At 41.8% G+C, this 15,002-nt stretch overlaps 1 protein-coding gene across 4 annotated transcripts in view; it reads left to right on the top strand.

Annotated features, from left to right (window-relative positions):
• LEF1 (lymphoid enhancer binding factor 1) overlaps nucleotides 1–15,002 on the top strand; it is a 71,892-nt gene that overhangs the window by 49,872 nt on the left and 7,018 nt on the right. For 2 of the 4 annotated variants that reach the window (XM_054291960.1, XM_054291942.1), the window contains 4 exons: nucleotides 114–276; nucleotides 2,923–3,030; nucleotides 6,695–6,743; nucleotides 7,407–7,447. In XM_054291960.1, coding sequence (XP_054147935.1) covers nucleotides 114–276; nucleotides 2,923–3,030; nucleotides 6,695–6,743; nucleotides 7,407–7,441 — 355 coding nt within the window. In that variant the 3' untranslated portion in view covers nucleotides 7,442–7,447. The remainder of the gene's footprint in view (nucleotides 1–113; nucleotides 277–2,922; nucleotides 3,031–6,694; nucleotides 6,744–7,406; nucleotides 7,448–15,002) is intronic. The other 2 variants (XM_054291951.1, XM_054291934.1) reach the window with 1 other exon arrangement.

Genomic DNA, 15,002 nt, shown 5'->3' with positions numbered 1-15,002 from the left:
AGTACTTAAGTGCTACTGTAACCATAAGTTAGTAATTTTCCATTGGATCTTTTTAGGTTGAGGGCTAATTAATGCTTTTTTCCTTTCCTTTCCCTTTCCCAAACACTTTTTAGGAAGCCTCAGCACGAACAGAGAAAAGAACAAGAGCCAAAAAGACCTCATATTAAGAAACCTCTGAATGCTTTCATGTTGTACATGAAAGAAATGAGAGCAAACGTTGTAGCAGAGTGTACTCTGAAAGAAAGTGCAGCTATCAACCAGATCCTTGGCAGAAGGGTATGTACAGCAGGGTTTGTGAGCGCTCACGTGTGCTGCTAATTTGTGTTTCCCTTAGCTGGGTGTGAAGGCTGGCTTTCTGCTTGAGGTGATAACTGATGTGCAACTATCAAGTTAGCTATAGAAGATAAAACATGCAACAAAAATAAAAACAGTATCTTGATTTTCTTTTTTCAGCATTAGCAACATCGTCAAATTTGTGTTTGTTCCACTCACGTTATGGTGTCAGCATCTCAGACATTAAATACCCTCAGTCACACACAGAAGGAGCATTCTAATCTCATTCTGGCTCCCTCCTTAGGATAGTGTCCATCAGAGCAGGAAGGGATCGTTCAGAGATGAACACTGGATGCCACTGGAGATTGAAACTCAAAAGTGAATATAACGTGGCCCAGTTGTAGCCATGCAGGTTGGTCATGTAGTCCAACATCTGCACAAAGCAGGTCCAGTTACATCAGGTTGCTCAGGAACCTTCCCAGCCAAGTTTTGAATGTCTCTGAAGCCATCAGCTGTGTACTGATGATCCCAGTTCATGTAGCAGAGCCATGCTGAGCGCTGGATGCTTCTGTGGCATGGTAGGTGTGTTTTGTACATTCCAGGCTCACAAAAAACCCTATGCAGGCCAACTCACAGACAGCCTTTGTGCTCTCTGCCAGTGTTGTTCATCCAAGGGAAGGCAGCAGAGGTAATTGACTCCCAGAAATGAGGAAAGGGGTGACTTTCTGTATTGATCTGAGTTTGAGTAGGGATTATTCAAATTCCCCGTGAATACCTCCTTTTGATCACTGATCAAGGCAGTATTGAGAGGCACTGTGACTCTCTGAAAACCCTGTACTTTTAAGTGGGAAATCTCTACATGACCTTAAAGTGCTCCTTTTATATTACAGTTGGAAGACTTCCCCCTCCAAACAGAGCTGAAATCTAATGGTACTTGTCCCAGTTCATGCAGTCTTCTGCTTTCTGTTCTTGTCACCTGCCCTTAAAGGACATCTTGGTGCTTGCCTTTTCCATGCTTTCATGCAAGTCTCTAGGATTATGTATGAGCCATTTGCTAAGAGTTGGACTTTATGATCCTTGAGAGTCCCTTTCAACTCAAAGTATTCTGTGATCTGTGAATTACGCTTACAGGTGATGGCAGTCCCAGAGGATTGATCTTAGTTGCTTAGTGTGTCAGCCTTGTTTTCTTGGTCTGAACCAGGGCAGTGGCTTATTTATCTCTGTTTTGGTAAGGAATCAGCCTCAGTCTTGTGTGCTTTTTCTGCAGCTTGGACTCCTCTTTTCAAGTTACTGTTCTCCATGAAAGTACCTCAAATTCCACTTCTCCTGTGGTGCAAACGGGGCATGAGTTATCCAATTGCTTGGGCATTAATTATTGTCAAATGTTTTGTGTTCAGTCATCCTGGTCATTATTTACCCTGTGCTGTCCCAGAGGAGGAGCCACTTCTGATCTCTTGAGCTGACACTTTGCATGCTGCTGGGCTCCAGCATTGTGTTTACCACCTTCCAGTTTTTGAATGTGCCTGCAGAGTTTGAGAGTTGCAGACAGGCTGAGCTCCTGGGCTCTCAACAACACATCCAGCTTGCCAAGTCAAGGCAGACAAGAGCCATCCTCTGCTGTGTAACCAAACAACGTATTAAATCATACAAAAGTGATGTAATCTGAGATCTTAGTTCTGTATGTCAGTCTTGTATGAAAGTCTTAATGATTTCTTAATGATTGTCTGGTTTTTAGATTTTTGAATAACTTTTTCTCCCCTTACTTCCCTATGGATGTTGTCAAACAAGAAGATGCATCTAATGCTGCAGCAGTAGAACTTTATTCTAAATAAAAGGCCTTTACTCCTTTACTCCTTCTGGTTCAGGTCTCTGATAGGTGTTTCAACAAGAACAAAATTATTAGATACTAATGTAGCTGGTACCTTTCCAAATGTGCAGGTTGTGAGTTATTTTTGTTTGCCTTTTTTTTTGGGGGGGGTTACTTTTAAGTACATGAAACCAGGAGATTTATTCCTGCTTGGCTACAAAGGTCAACTCATATAATTTGTAAGACTGTAGTTCTGTGATTTCTTTATCTTTGAAACTTTTGCAGTTGTCATTTCCTTTTTCAATCAGAAAGCAGGTACCTTAAATTTCAATACTTAGAAGTTGATTTTGGAATAGGGTTGCTGGTGCAGAGAAAGCCTTCTGTGTTGGCATTGAAAACTTGTATCCAGGGGCTGCTTGAAACCAAGACAGCAGACCCTTCTGTCAAGGGGAGATTGCTGCCCTTTAAAAGCAGCACAAACCCCCTCAGTTCTGTCAGGAGCTAAAGGCTGGTTTTTCTTGCTGTTTTCTTGTTGGGGTTTGCTTTTGTTTGTTTGTTGTTGGTTTTTTTAAGTAGTGTTGGGAGAGAACAGTTCTGTGAGCAGATTATTTGGTGAGCCCTGTTTCCATAAATAATTTTGTCTTGCTCAAGGCACTTGGCAGTTGCAGAGCTGACAAATGCCTGAAAGTCGTTAATAAACACAGGTGCTTGTAATTGCTAATGAATTTCATTTTTGCAGTGGGGAAGGACTGAATCAAAGTCACTAAAACACTTGCTCAAGTCATCTGTTGCCTAGGTATAAGTTAGTTCCTAGTCTAAAGGTGTGTTTATTTTGTTTGCAGTGGCATGCTCTCTCCCGTGAAGAACAAGCAAAATATTATGAACTAGCTCGTAAAGAAAGGCAGCTACACATGCAGCTTTATCCAGGCTGGTCTGCAAGAGACAACTATGTAAGTCACTCACTTGAAGGTTCTTTTTTAAAATTCACTTTCTTTTTGTAACTTCTAAAATTATTATTGTTTCTTATTTTCCTCTATAACTTGTGGAAGTTCTGGATGAAGAGATGGTGAGCATACATATAACATAAACCTTATATTTGTTTTCACTTCAAGCACCCAGAAAACTTGGTATTTTGTTGTTGAGATGCTTCTTACAAAATTCACAGTTTTTGAGGGGAAAAAATAGCATGGAAAGTTTTTTTTTTCCTCAGACAATGGCCAGTACTTTCTGGAAGCTCATGTTGTACTGCACAGCTCTGAATTTTCCCTCATTTTCTATCTGATAAGTTATTATCCAGAAATCTTTCTTAGACCTGAGAAAAAAAGGGATGTTTTATTTTCAGGAGAACTGCAAGCCCAGGGGTCTCAAGGTAGACTAAACTTCAGATGAAATTAATTCAGAATGGTGCATATGGAAATCTTGTATAAGTAACCTTCATGATAGAGCCTGCTGTTATAGGCTCTATACATACATATATATGTATGTATATATGTCTATAGGCTCATACACATATATATATGTATACGTTAAGAAGTTTTCTTACAATTACTCTGGTTTTATAATTAAATATCAAATAGGCTGCGCTGCATGGTTGCACTCTGGTGCCTGCAGTGAGCTGTCAGTGTAGCCAAATGTGATGATATCAAACTCAGATTGCTGCAGTCCTGAGAGACTGATCCTAACCTGAGCTCTGAGCTCCTTTCTGTCCCTCCATTAGATGTGACACCATCTACTGGGATAGGAAATGTACATGCTATATCTGGCTCAATTTTCCTTCTGCATTAGGGGACAGCAGTTTTTCTCTACTTCAGTGATGTCTTTGGACATTGAGGATTGAGGTACCTAAACACAGTGTTAACAGAAACTGTAGAAACTAGCAGAGAATGCATTGACACTGTGATAATCACACAGAAACTATGTGATTATCTCTGAAGGAAATGCCCTGGTCTTGCTGACATGCATGCCCAGTTTTGTAAGCACAGCCACAACTGAAAGCCCTAGCAGCTTCTTTCTGTCCTTTCTATACAGCCTATAAACTGTCCTGACACTACACAGGTAGGGTTTATTTCCAGTAGCCAGACCATGTCAACAGAGCTGCCTTGAAGTACAGCTGGGACCAAACAGGATCTTAGGGAAGATTCCCTGGAAACAAGGGGCTTTAGCTTGTCTCAAATTGACTTGCTGGAAAATCACACCACTTTGGATTCTTGTCAGCTCGTGCTTACTGGCCATCAGGCTTCAGCATGGTCCTGTGCTGTTTGACCATGTGGCTTTGAGAAGCTGTGCTCTGCCCCAGCCTGTGCCACACAGCACGAGCAGCGGACCTGCGCTTTCTGAAATGCCTTGACAGACATTTGCAGAGTGTGAGGTGGCACGTATGAGTTATCTCTTTGATGTGCTTCCAGCCTACATCCTGTGTGGAAGTATAGCTCTGACATACTCCAGTCCTGTATGTTACAATGAAGAACTCTGCTGGCTTCCTCCTGCAGCCCTCCCTTCTGCCTCTCAGGGAATGCACACACTCTGCAGTGGTGGTCAGACAGTGATCATAGGAGAGCACACTTTATCACTGAAACCTTTTCAGATATATGGTATCTTTTTTTTTTCTCTTTTGTTTTCCTAACTTAGGCAGTCAAAAAGTGAAATTTTAATTATTTATCACAGGTACTACTGCAGTGTTTTGAGGGTTGGAAGTTACTTAGGGATGGTTCTTCTGTTTCACAAAACAGTACAAGTGAAAAAAGTGTACTGTTTGGTTTTAGTTCTTCTATTTTGGCTCGCCCGGTTTTAGGAATTTTGCCTGATTTTAGGAATTTGAAGAAAATGTTAAACATTGTTATTCAACAGTTGAAACTATCTTTTCCATATCTTTTTGTTACTGATACCCAAAGCAGTCATGCAAAATTGTGTGATAGACATGAGAAGCACAATGTTTTCACAAAGTGAGGGTCGATGTGTGCTGCAGTTGTCAGAAACTATCTTACTTGGGAATGCTGACAACTAGTTTTCAGCCTAGCCTTCTATTTGTTCACTTGTGCTATCTCATAGGTAGATCTCAGATCAGCTTTCAGTTTATGTTTTAGCACTTGACGTCAGCCTGACATATAGGGAACAAAACAAATCTTCCTCCCAAGACTTTTCCATGTTAACATCTGCAGTAATGCACTTTCCTCTCAAAAAAGCATTGCCTTGGTGCCTAAGTGATAAAGCATATTGCTAGGAGCTGCCCAGAGCCCTTGAAATGTGTTTTCCAACTTGTAGTCTTGGTCCTGACTTTGGAATCTTGCTCACAAGGCATTGGCCAGCCCAGTTGCCAGCCGTGGGATATAAGGACAGGAGCTTGAGAGTCAGGCAGGCCCAGACTGTCAGAGCAGAGTGGAGGTTGCTTAAGTTCATGTGCTGGAGCTTCACCACAGCCTGTATTTGGAGTCCTCCCTTGCTGTCCTATCAATCAGTGAGCACTGCAGGGGTTTGAGGTGGTTTCTCACATCACCTGCTGTCCATCCCAGTACTTTGCAGAGCCAGCTTGTGGAAAGATGTGTCCCAGCACCTCAGCCTTCCCCTCTGAGGCCACTGTGTGTGTGTGGCATGCTCTGTGCTGGGACATGCAGCTGCCAGCCGTGAGAGTGGGGGCCAGAGGATGGGCAGCAGGCTGCAGCCCTGCTCACAGCAACTGCCTCAGCCTTTGCCAGAGCTCATCTGTTGCAGCCTGTCTGGAGGCTTCTTTAAAACATAAATGGATATGATTTTTTTCTTAAAACACACACAAAAAGCTTTCACTGATTATAGAGGGCAATAAAGACAAGACATATGGAGGAATATCAGTGGTGGTTAGGGTGATGCAAGATGACTGAGGTTTAAAATTGTGAGTCTAAGCTGACCTTTTGTTTCAGTTGACAGACTGTGTGAAGCAGGAGCTGTGGCCATTTCCATAGAAGGGGTGCAGGAAAAGGCTGAGTGTGTAGGTTGGCAGGCTGTGGCCAGTGTGGTCTCTCAGAAAGACAGCTGCCAGGCATTTATTTGTGTTCTGCACTTCAGCCATGTTAAGGGTGCTCTGCTGTACAGTCTCTGCTGTTTGGTTATTGCAGAGCGTGCTCTCCAGGCACAGCCACACCAGACTTGGCTTTTGTTCAGGTACCAGCATTATCAGAACAGCTTTTGTGGGCTGGTTTGCACCCTGGGGACAAGTGATGGTCGTCCTAGGTACTTTCAACACCCTGTCTGCTCCTACCATGTATGACAGTGTAAGTATCTGAATGTGTGAAGAGTTCTTGTAAGAGCCATAAATTATGATATCAACATACGTGTCATCAGATTATTGAGCGTGAGAAGTCTTTTTGGTGCTTGCGGCTGCCAGTGGTAGTTGAAAAACTGCCACAAATTGTAATTCCATGTGGATGTAAATATATGTATTGCTGATGTGCATATTTCTCCTTAGATGCTCAGAGCAAACTTTGTTACCATTGAACTCATTAAAATTGGGATAGAAAAGCTACCCTGAAAATAATTGGGTTTTTCCCTAACATTTTCAGTGTCCAGATGACTTTTGCTGTGAGGTAAGTGACAAAAAAGTTCTATGAGTGTAATGGCACGATAAAATTTCCTATTTTTCAGGGGAAGAAAAAGAAGAGGAAGAGAGAAAAGTTGCAGGAATCAGCATCAGGTAGGCCATGACCACCTCTTACTTGCCATTTACCTCAGGTATATTTTAGAAACCAGGGCTTGCGCTATTTAATTTTTATGAGCTTTTGTCTAACGCTTGCTTCTGATGGATGTTTTAAGATATTTCACTTGGAATGTAAGCTTGTGAACATGCACACAACCCATGCTTGCTTTCCCTTACACCTTTCTGAGCAGCAGTCCTGATGGCATCAACATTTTTGGCTGAACTTACGCATTGCTGCAAACCCTGTCCTGTTTTACCTTTGCTTTTCTCCTCAATCCGTGTTGTATCATCCTTAGACTTAACTGTGGCTCAAATGCTGTGTGGTATTTTTGGACACTGGAAGCTTTACACAGACCTTTTGTAGTAGCTGTATTTTATCTCACTGTATTTTACATTTGTTTGTACACTAACAGCTGCCTAGTAGGTTGGCTAAAAGCATCAGTGAGGTCTCCTCTTTGTCTTTAAAATATGTATTAAGAAACACCCTGTTTTCCCCAACAAAAAATGGCTGGTATAAGAACCATAAAAAAACCCCCAAACAACAAAACCAAAAATTACACACAAAAAAATTCCATGTAACACTGTAGCAAACAAACTTACTTGGAATGTGCAAAAACTCTCTGTAACAGAAATTTGTTAAAGGAAAACAATCTTCTACAGGTACAGGCCCCAGAATGACAGCTGCCTACATCTGAAGCATGGTAAGAACATCTCTAAAGCTTTCCTGCTGATAAAACTGAATTGTAAAATATGGCTTCTTATAAATTTTATGCAATAATATGGATTTAGCAAAAATTGCAGAACTACCATATCCCAAAGCTAATGTTACTTTGATTACTGATGGTTTTTATACCGGCTATCTATTAGGTGTTCACCATTTCACTGCTTAACCATAACATTTTCAAATTGATCACACCTCACTGACTCAATGCAAGTCTGCCTGTGAACCAGGGATGGGTTTATTAAGTGGTGCAAGCCCTCCCAGACTGTCACAGCTCATATACGAGCAGGGTAGACACTGGCTTTGAAGCACATTTTATGTCCTGACATCAAAAAGATTCTGGCTGGCTGGGTACAGCCAGAATTGTTTAAAAACAATTTATTCACCTGTATACTAACAAAATACCTGCTAAGAAAATGGGACTGTATTTCAGTTGTTTCAAGAAATTTTCCCACAGCTGTAACAGTGGTATTTCATTTGTGGTGCAGGTTGGGATTTTTTGTGGTTGTTGTATTTCCAGCATGTGTTTTCTTTCTTTATATCATATTACCTGCACTAAGGGTGGAATGCCTAGTGATTACACATGTGCAATAACACCATCTAGTCAGCTTGTGAGTGCACACAGTGCCACAGTGAGATTCTAATTTCTCAGTGTCTGTGTTGGAAGGCTGGTCCTTCTCTTCCTCTCAGCATGATGTGTTTTCTAGTAGGAATGGCATTAATTTGAAGTAATAGTAGCTTCTAAGCTACTAACCTATATTGCACCTGGGAGATCCCCAGGAATTCCAGGAATCATGCAAAAAAACCAACAAAACCCCGACTTTTCCAAATCGCCTACGTGCTGTATGAGAAATGGGCTCTGTCCTCTTCCTCTGCCTTGTTTGGTCATGGGTTCCCTGTGGTACTCCAGAGCAGTCAGTAAAGCAGGCTCCTGTTGGCCTTCTGCTCTGCTTTGACTTTCTAGGCCTGAGAAAGCCAACTTCACTTTGCTGTGTGCAGTGTGTCAGTCAGCAGTCAGCATGATTCAAGCCTCTTCTGAAGTTATGCCATTATGCTGGTTAGTCTAAACTTAAGACTTTGGTGGTTTGTTTGTTGGGTTTTTTTAAGCTGAAGTAAAGTGAAAAGACAAAATGTGTGCTCTTTTTTTCTTCCTAATAAGCAGAAGTTTTTCAGGCAAGGCAGCCTTACCCTTTGCAATGTGCCTGAGTCATGCTGCTTTGAGATGATGCGGATTGCAGTGTTGGGGTTCTGTAGCCTATACAACAAATGTAGCTGTGAAATATTGTTACTTAGAGCATTATACCTACTGAAAAATAAAGTGTTTGACCTTGAGTTTTATAATTGATATTTCAGCTTAGTTGCCCACATCCATGACTCTTGTGAACGTTTTTCACTTTGATCTTAGCACAGTACCAGTAGGCAAAATACCCATAATTTTATCTGAACTCATGCAGAGTATTTGATTGGGATTGGAATACAACTAAGGTTCAAGTGACAGAGTAAAAACAGGAAATATTTGGTTTCTTGGATAGCTTACAGTCTTGCCTATGCTGAGCTACTTTTGTTGGAGTTTCTCTGCATTTTCTGTATTACAGGTTGAATGTTCTGAGTGTGGAGGTTTTTTCTCTCCCTTTGACCTTTACATTGCTGCCTTCCTGAGTCCTCTTTGACTTTGCAACAGTGTCGAAACTGTTGACAATATCTGTCTCTCTGTCTTCAGGCAATTTGTAACACAGAGTCTGAGAACAGTAGTATGTTCTTCAGGGAAGGGGAAGTGTGCTGTTGACTCCATATATGCATGTGAAGGCAGCCTCTCTAAGTGTTTCATGCTGAGTGAATGATCTGCACTGGAAATGTGCAGATGTGCTCTTGCTGGAAGTAGATGCACAGAATGATTTAGGGAACCTGAATCAACCAGACTTCAAAGTAAACTTCTGAAGGTTAAGGCTCTTGCCCTCTGCAAGCCTAATCCAAAGAATGTTTTGCCCACAAGCATAATATCTTACCAGGCCCACAGCAGAGCTGTTGTAGTCTTTACTGGATGGAGATAATAAGTTTGGGAATAGCTTTCTTACTCGTATGGATGGTGTAAGGAAGAGGGAGAGGGAGAAGGAGGGTGGGAGGTCTGGGAAGGAGACAAGCGTTCTGTTATCTGAGAAGAATCAGAAATGAGTAGGTGGCAAGACCAAAGAAAGAATCTCAAGATCAGCACAAAGGAGATCAGCCAGGGCTGTAATTACAGTGATGTAAGTGAGAAGGATGAAATGGTGGGAGGGTTGTGTGGTGGGATGTTCAGAGGAAAGTAACGGAAGAGACATGCAAACAGACGTGATTTAAGATACTGTGAAAGTTTTGGGTGTGGGGTTTTTGTTGGGTTGTTTTTTTTTTTGTCCATGAACATTCAGCAAGTAACTGATTTTTAAGGTGGACCTCTAATCCTGCTTTATGACTTGAACATGATTAGAGTGGTAAAGTCAAGGTGGTAGCATTAAGTTGCCCCCTTTCCAAGAGTTGTACACAGTGGGAGGCATCTTATGGCTTCACTGCTTAGGATTGAACTAAGTTCTGTGAACTCCAACCTACTGAATGGCCAGTTTGTAAAACACTTCAGAATGCACTAGAAATACTGTGACCCTCTGCACCAGTCTTTGCTATATTATCCTGGGTTGCTGTGGAACTGTCCCAGGAAGGATTTTGTTTAGAGTTGATGTGGCTCAACAAACGGTTTGAAATAACTTTGATTTATTGAAGAAATAAGTGTTATTTATTCTCTTCTTTTGAAATCAACCAAGAGTGGAATTAAACCTGATAATGCTAAAAAAATAAATTGAGGTGAGGCCAGGGAGGGAAGGGGAAATGAGGAAAGCTAAGATAAAGGACAATGTAGAGATCACCTGTTGAGCACCTTTCTGAAAGGTGAGTGGTGTTTTTTTTACTTTAAGCACAGCTTTCTAGGGGATTTGTAAATAGAACCAATTCTGTCTTGGAAGTGGAGATTTCTAATTTCCTATCCAGCCTGACTTTTGGAAGAAAGAACCCAGTGATTTTTAGCATCTCATGAGTATTTTGAAATCAGCAAGGAAATAGAAGGGTACTAAGAAAAATTCCTCATTGTTCTGCAACATGGAAATACTTAACTTCTTATGACTTGCTCTGTACAGAACTCTAAAAGGCTCATCATTCAACATATGGCAGGATGCAATTGGGAAACTACATAATTTAACATTGTGTTTTGGCAAACTCTTCAAGGGCTAAAAAGAGTGATAGAGAAGCTTAATAGACATCTGAAAACCTGTGAGAAGTTTATTTGTGGCTTGCAAAATTCCATGACAATTAGCATCTACATTAGCAAAGCTTTCAAAACCAAGAAAACTTGACTAATACTGATTTGCAATCAGAAGTACTTAAAAGGATCAGATTAAGACCATTTAACTTTGAAGAATGAATTATCTTAACATTTCAAACTTCCTATGTGGAAATTTCAGCCAAATTTCAGCACAGAAGTGATTCTTGAGCAGTAGTTTACAACTGGATTATGTTTTCCCTATTACGTAAAAATAAACTGGAGTGAGGCTGTGAAAGCAGACTATAAAATGGACCAGTCCACAGCCAGAATAGTGTAGAAAAGAAGTGTCTGATGACTGTGGTTGTGGTTGACCATGGGTTTCTGGCCAGCATCTGAGAAAGGAGATGCAAAGAGGATGTGGTACCTTCCTTTCTGAGGCATGTTTGCAAACCTGAGTTGTCCGGTGCTCTTGAAATTGCTGCTGGAGTAGTTCAAATTGAAACAAATGCTCCACCCCTTCCCATAGCTCTTGACTGCTCAGAAGCTTTAAGCAGAGCTTGGAGAACTTGCACAGAAGTTAGTCTCTGTGAGAATGTGTGTGGTGATGGTGGTGCAGAGATTTGTCCTGATTTGCTTTAAAAATTGCTTCCTGTGTGACCCATATTTCCCTATTCCCCAGTTGTCTATGAATAGTGGCCTTCAGCACAGGCAAGAGGGACAGAATGAGCAGAAGAAAATTTTCTGCATCAAAATATTTGTATTATTTCAGATGGGTATAAAATTTCCATAGAAAATGAGTATAGCCCTCAGACAGATCCTGGCTAGGATTGAAAGGGACCTTAAAGATCATCTAGTTCCAATGCCTCCTGACCATGGCCAGGGACACCTTCCACTAGACCAGGTTATTCAAAGCCTCATCAAATCTGGCCTTGAACACTTCCAGAGATGGGGCAACTTCCCTGGGCCTCACCACCCTCACATTAAAGAATTTTCTTCCTAACATCCAATCTAAACCTATCTTCTGTCAGTTTAAAGCCACTCTCCCTTGTCCTATCACTACATGCCACTGTAAGAAGTCCCTCTCTACCTTTCGTGTAGGCCCCCTTTAGGAACTGGAAGACTGTTGTAAGGTTTCACTGGAACTTTCTCCAGGCTGAAGAAGCCCAACTCTCTTAGCCTGTCTGCAGAGGAGAGCTGCTCCAGCCCTCTGAGCATCTTTGTGCCCTTCTTTGGGATCAGTCCAACGAGTCCATGTGCTTTTACTGTTGGGGACCCCAGAGCTGGATGTAGCACTGCAGGTGGGGTCTCACCAGAGCAGAGCAGAGGGGCAGAATCCCCTCCCTTGCCCTGATGGCCAAGGTGCTCTGGATACAGCCCAGGATACAACTGAGTTTCTGGGCTGTGAGTGCACATGGCTGGGTTTCTTCTACCAACACCTCCACCTGCTCTCAGTCCATCCTCCACCCAGCCTGTATTTGTGCTTGGGATTGCTCTGACCCAGTTGCTGGACCTGGCACTTGTCAAACCTTATGAGGTTTGCACAGCTCACCTCTCAAGCCTGCCCGTGTCCTTCTGGATGGCATTCTGTCCCTTCTGTGTGTCCCTCCAGCAACTTAATTCTGATCTGACATCGATCTTGCTGGGGTGAAAGACAGAAGCCCTCCTCTCTTTCAGACTGTCTGACATCAAGGAAAAGGTCAGAAGAGCAAACCTGAAGAGAAGCCATGGCTTTGCTCTTCTGACCATGCAGGTGGCAGGTACAGAGGGGCACTGACACCTGCTGGGAGAGGTCAGCAGAGCAGACCCAGGTCCCTGCTTCCCATTATCATCCTGGTGGAGGGCCCTTGTGAAGGTAAGGAAGGAAGGAAGACAGGAAGGAAGGAAGAGCTATTTTCAGTGCAATCACACTGTGGGAGGCATAAGTGAGGGTAGTAGCAAAGCATAGGTTTTACAAATTAACACAGAACACTTTCGACTAGATAATGAGCATAGATATGGGATTAGAGAAATAATAAAAAATGTTAAGGATTTTTGCAAAATAAGCGCAGTGCGGTCAGTTTTGAAGCTTTTCATACTTTAAATTGACACTGACAAATGGAAAAAATAGGTAATTCAGGAGGTCGATGTAGATGTTTGTTTTGTTGGAGATACTCAAGTTGCAGAACCTACTGTGAAATTAGAGATGCTGAATGAAGTTTGAACTTAACCACTTTTACAAGTGATTAAAAAACCCCTTATTGTTTCACTTCTGAGGTGTTAGCAGTAGGTGGCTTGGGCTAGAATGAAGGAGAGCAGTGGGACAACTATTGTTCTAACTCTTCCTGTGGGATAGGGTGGGGACAGGGAGTTGACTGCTGGTGCACCATTCTTCTCTGGATAACAACGGTATATTTTGGTGGATTTAGTAAACTGACCACCAGATTGAGAAGTCTAAGGTCATGAGAAAAACTCTGTAGAAACAAACTGTTTCATAAGTAAGATGTAAGGTTTTGAAATGTTGTTTCATTTCCAATTGGAAGCAAACTATAGAATTTTAGTGGTTTTCTCAGGTCTGCATTGCAGTTTCACTTTTTTTAGTGTATTTACATGAAAAATTTCAAAATGAGTTTTTGATACTGTGTTCCTGATGAGCTAGAAAGCAAGTTTTTATGGCACTGTCAAAGTCTTTCTCCTTTGTTTCTAGAGACTAAGCTTGGGTGAAATCTGTCTTGTAATTTCAACAGAATTGTTTTCAAATGCAGTTCTATCAAAGCTTAGCAAACCCTAGCATACCCTAACACTGAGTTTTGCTTCCATTTGCCTCTGATTTTAGAGATTATGATTAAGGAGTTCTTCTGATATACGTGAATGCAAACCTAGCCATCCTGAAGACAAAACTAACTAAAAGAACAGAACAAAACCAAAGAGTGTTAACCATGATATTGCAAAAGTCACTGCTAACAGATCAAACCTTCTCATACCAGTCTTAATCCCCTACTTTAAGAATTTTTTATGCAAGTCATCTTTTAAATCTCTGACCCTTTACCCGCTTGTTAAGACTGCACCATGCAGACAGTTTTGAAAGCTTGCAGATTGGAAAGCTATACAAGGAAGGAAGCTCATAGCATGGCCAGCTGAAGCACCATTGTCTGGCCAGTTAAAACATGAGCCTGGTGAGTCAGTGAGATGTTATGGGCTTTAGTGAGAGCTTTCAGAACAAGAGCTTTCAGCTCCTCCTTCCAAGGGTAGGAACAAATGTTGGAAGCATTTGTGCAGTGAAGGTGTCACTGGCACTGGGGTGTAATGTGTGAGCAGGGTTAGAGGCAACTGAGGAAAATGGTACCAGCAACCATCTCTGAATTGCTGTTCTTGCCACAGGCATCAGCACAGTGGGATCAGGCCTTAAAGAGAGTTAAGTAGGCTTAAGTGAGCAGAGAGACATAATTTCTGGAGTTGCTTCCTCCTTGCGAAAGTTACAGGATGTGGGGGCCTGAATATATGTATTGTTATGGAGAGAGTCCCTGTTAAGATCTATGTATTGTAAGATCTATGTATTAAATAAGTGGGTCCTTATGGAGAGAGTCCCTGTTAAGATCTATGTATGTGGGTCCTAGTTACTCCAAACGAGCTACAGCTGTGAAGTCCTTAGTTGGGCAGCAGCTGTAGCTCATGAAAGTAACTGGAATAAATAGGGGTGGGTCGAGAGCCCAGGAGGAGCCTCTGAGAAGACACATGAAGGACTGTGCTGCAGAGAACAACAGCTTGGTGCAGTATGGGACTTGAGAAATAAGAATACAACAACAGGATATGTGTTCCCTCATTAATATTAAGTTGTATCAGAGTTAAACTCAGGAGTTATGAGAGCCTTGTATCTATCCTTCATCTCAGGGATACCTGAAATTGCACGTGGTAAAATATTATTGCCAAAATAACTACACAGAATTGGTTTCTATGGTGTAAAAGGCTAATGCACACACTAGGTGGGACTACATTTTGATGAACAGTTGGTTTTCTTCACAATGAGGGTCTTTTGAGGTACCCAGACTTCCTGTTGTGTGTTTTGGACCAGAAGAGATTTTATGATGAGATGAGTTAATTGCATCAAAGTGAAGTTGGTATGTTTGAATTCTGTAGTGGTTTCTGTGTACTATTGTCTTATGCTTTTAGTGTTGCTCTGTGGGTGCCTGTGTATAGAAGAGTTGATGGAAGCTCAAGAAGTTATTCAGGTTACATCTGACTTGCCTTTGGTTTCATGAAAGCAACTACTTAA

The sequence above is a fragment of the Melozone crissalis genome, unplaced genomic scaffold (assembly GCF_028551555.1).
Source record: "Melozone crissalis strain CALT ecotype California unplaced genomic scaffold, PUWL_Pcris_2 ptg000006l_1, whole genome shotgun sequence".
NCBI lineage: Eukaryota > Metazoa > Chordata > Aves > Passeriformes > Passerellidae > Melozone > Melozone crissalis.
Note: the sequence above shows the minus strand (reverse complement) of the source record. Positions and strands in the feature narration are given on the sequence as shown.